The sequence below is a fragment of the Asterias amurensis genome, chromosome 14 (assembly GCF_032118995.1).
Source record: "Asterias amurensis chromosome 14, ASM3211899v1".
NCBI classification, from domain to species: Eukaryota; Metazoa; Echinodermata; class Asteroidea; order Forcipulatida; family Asteriidae; genus Asterias; species Asterias amurensis.
This window is the reverse complement of record NC_092661.1, coordinates 15756911-15760145: the sequence shown is the minus strand read 5'-3', so window position 1 is coordinate 15760145 and position 3235 is coordinate 15756911. Positions and strand designations below refer to the sequence as shown.

The window sequence follows — 3235 nt, the reverse complement described above, 5'->3', positions numbered from 1 at the left end:
ATGGCTTACTACGACAGATTGATGCTCGTGAAAAACCTCTCTATATTATTTCTCTTCGGAGTTCTCATGTGGCTTTGCCCGCTTTCCTCCTGTCGGTGCCCCAAGCTAACATGTAAGTGGTTTACACATCTAAATGAAGACTCCGGTATCATTAACTATTCACCAAGTACAGATAATTTAAGGAATGAAAGTGATTTGCTATGGTGAACAAACTGAGTGATCTTGAATATGGCTATGTATGTACCCTAGGTGAAGAAAACATTAACCCCAGTGGATTGCAGATCTAAAACTTCGGTGCAATTAAAAACAGTACAAATTTCTGGGCAAACTCAACATTATTTGAGCAAGCAAGAAGAACGTTCGTCGTTGGTTTTAATTACTGTTTTTATTTGCAGTAAGTCTGCTTAGTGTTTATGATAAATTATTCCTTTGTAATTATTTTATTATATAATTTTCCCACTTTTTATTGTCTTTGCTCCGTTTTTTAAATCTCAATATAATATGTTCTACTTGAATTATATTCCAATTTTTATTATTCTCTGAGTTTACATTTTATTAATAAATATTTTGATTTCATAATAATATGAACTTTTAAGTTCATATTTTACTTAAAAGTAAAATGAAAAGAGTGACAGAGTTCCACTGAATTTTTTTTTTAGTAAATGAGTAAAACAGTTGATTGCAGTTTGGTCTAGGTACGCTACAACAAACAACACAACAAACATCGGATTCAAGCTCTGGTGTTTGGTTCGAGTCCAGCAGCCGATTTCACAAAACTTTACGCAACTGCGTGCGTCCACTTGCGCAACGTTTATGGCGTAAGTTGCGCCATAAACGTTGCGCAAGTGGACTTACGCAGTTGCGTAAAGTTTTGTGAAATCAGCTGCCGGTCGTGACACTCGGTTCTTAAGCAAGACACTTTGACCATGATTGTTCGTAAAGTTGGGGGTATTGCTTTCTGTCTACCAGCCAGGCTTTTGATGGATGATACCCAAGCCTACATACCAATAGGCTGTAAAGGGGGTAACCTTGTTTCAGCCCCAGGAGTAGATGACAACGGCCCCTGGCAAAAAAGTAGCCCACACCTTAAAAAAGTGGCCTTCAGGACTTTTGTGTGTCTCAATGATCTATGATCTGCTTGAACGTTTTTTTCTTCGTATTAATTGTTTTAGTTCTGAATCTTCGAGGAATGAACGCAAGCCAGGTCTCAACTTATCAACACCTAGGAGTTTATCTTACAGCAGATCTAGCTATAGACGGTGATTCAAGAGCTACAGTGAAGTTCTCCACTTGCTCTCACACACGTAAGTGCAAAATATGTTCATAATTATTCGGTATTTTACACATAATGTAGGGACTTGGAAGGCTACGTGGACTCACGTCCACACAATATTATTTACAGAGTTAGGGAATGATTTTCTTTACGTGTAAAAAAGCAGTGTCCACACCGTTACTGCAACACAGAGATGTAGCGTGTGTGCTAGTATAGGCTGAACATTCTGACGTCACACTTCGAGGCCCGTGGACTACGGCAGAGATCTGCCCTTTTAAACCACTTCCATATTAACCTTTGAACCCCAATATGACCTTCATGGTCCGGGATATTTGCAGTTAAATCTGACGTGCCTAAGTATATACACAGCCAAAACCTGCGTTTAATCCTATAGTATACGTGTGTGCGTGTTCACTCATAGAGCTCAGTACAACTTAGGTAAGAGTCAAGAGAGAGCGCTATCTTTTTGTATACAAGAAATGCAGTATGGTGACATTATCTTGTGTGGAGGGCAACATCCAGTCACATTTTCAAATTAACGGCGGATTCAGTTTTATAATAACCTCGAAAAATAACTATTCTAAGGTTGATTTATTTCCGCCAAACTTTCAAATTTTCTGTTATTGAAGGATCGTGTAAAGATCATGATTACACTAAACGGCTCATTTGGGCCTTTGTCAAAATAAACAACACACCACCATCAGAACATTGAACATCGTCTAAATATAGGCTGCATCAGTTTAAAAATGATTCCCATTTTCAGGTAACAATGTGCATCCTTGGTGGAAGGTCGACTTGGGAACCAATCATTGCATCGGTCGTGTCACCCTTGTAAATAGAGACAGCATGTATTGTAAGTTAATGTTGTTTATTAATTGCTATCAACCTACATCTTTGAAATGTCATTTTACACAACGATCGAGTTTTACCTTGCAACAATCTAGTGTATTTTGGTTGAATGTTTGAGGGGACTGTTTTGTGAAACAGTTCTCCAATGTCACGTCATAAATAAGTACAAATTTAAACAACGAGTAATTACCGTTATCCTTTTAAACGTTATGAAACGCGTTATACAGTTTCAGCTTTTACGAAAGTATGACACCAACATCTTGCATTTCAGCCATTCTGTAAATATGCTGTACTAAAATTTGTTTTGCAATTAGCAGTTATATACAAATTATTTTCCCTGACAGATGAGCGTTATAATGGCACCATCGTGAGGGCGGGTCTTGAGAGCGACCTTTTTAAAAATGCCGCGTGTGGGTTACCAGTGACTTGGGACCAAGCATCGATCCCTGGGGCACACATACCGATTTTGTGCGAGCCGCCCGTGATTGCCCGGTACGTCAGCGTGGACGACGATGAGCTTGGGGTTGAACCTAAAGATTCCTTAACCCTGTGTGAATTGATGGTCGAAGAGTACCCCATGAAATACTGCCTTCAGTCAACAAGTAAGAATTTGTTTATGCCACGCTAATTATTTTTTGTTGTTATGTACTGTTCTTATATTTATACTTACTTCATTTCATTTTAAATAAGGATTTGAATGACTTGCTTACTTTGATGACCAAACTGAGTGGTTTTAATATTATGTGTTAAAACAACTTAATGGTACTTATTAATATTTCCTGTTTGTTTATTTAATTATATTAAATGTGCATTTTTCTTCTTTTATTGTATTTCCTCGACCATTGTTTTATTTTGTCTACAGCTGCAATGGCTTTGGACCCTGCATTTGCTTCAGTACTCGAAGGGAAATGCGTTGCCAACCCAAGCCCTCTGTCGGTCAACCACATAAAGTCACCTGTGCAATGTTTCCTGCGGTGCAAGATGAGTATCGAATGTTGGTATTTCGACTACGTCATGACTTCTGGTCAGTGCAGGCTCTACGATGTTAAGGCTGGAGACTTGAAGACAGATGACCAGCCAGGCTGCTTGGTGTATGCAGTAGTTCGTGGCTAG

General features: G+C 38.7%; 1 protein-coding gene across 1 annotated transcript; it reads left to right on the top strand.

Moving 5' to 3' along the window:
* Positions 1-3235, top strand: LOC139947599 (pentraxin fusion protein-like). The gene is made up of 5 exons (XM_071945546.1): positions 1-112; positions 1173-1304; positions 2037-2126; positions 2467-2724; positions 2985-3235. Exons 1-5 carry the CDS (start codon positions 1-3, stop codon positions 3233-3235), a joined length of 843 nt encoding a protein of 280 aa, XP_071801647.1.

Excerpts from the sequence above, each read along its gene's own strand:
- LOC139947599 (XM_071945546.1), top strand. The coding sequence starts at position 1 with ATGGCTTACTACGACAGATTGATGCTCGTGAAAAACCTCTCTATATTA. Across the intron at positions 1,305-2,036 it reads CTCCACTTGCTCTCACACAC|GTAACAATGTGCATCCTTGG; the intron begins GTAAGTGCAAAA and ends TCCCATTTTCAG. Across the intron at positions 2,725-2,984 it reads ATACTGCCTTCAGTCAACAA|CTGCAATGGCTTTGGACCCT; the intron begins GTAAGAATTTGT and ends TTTTGTCTACAG.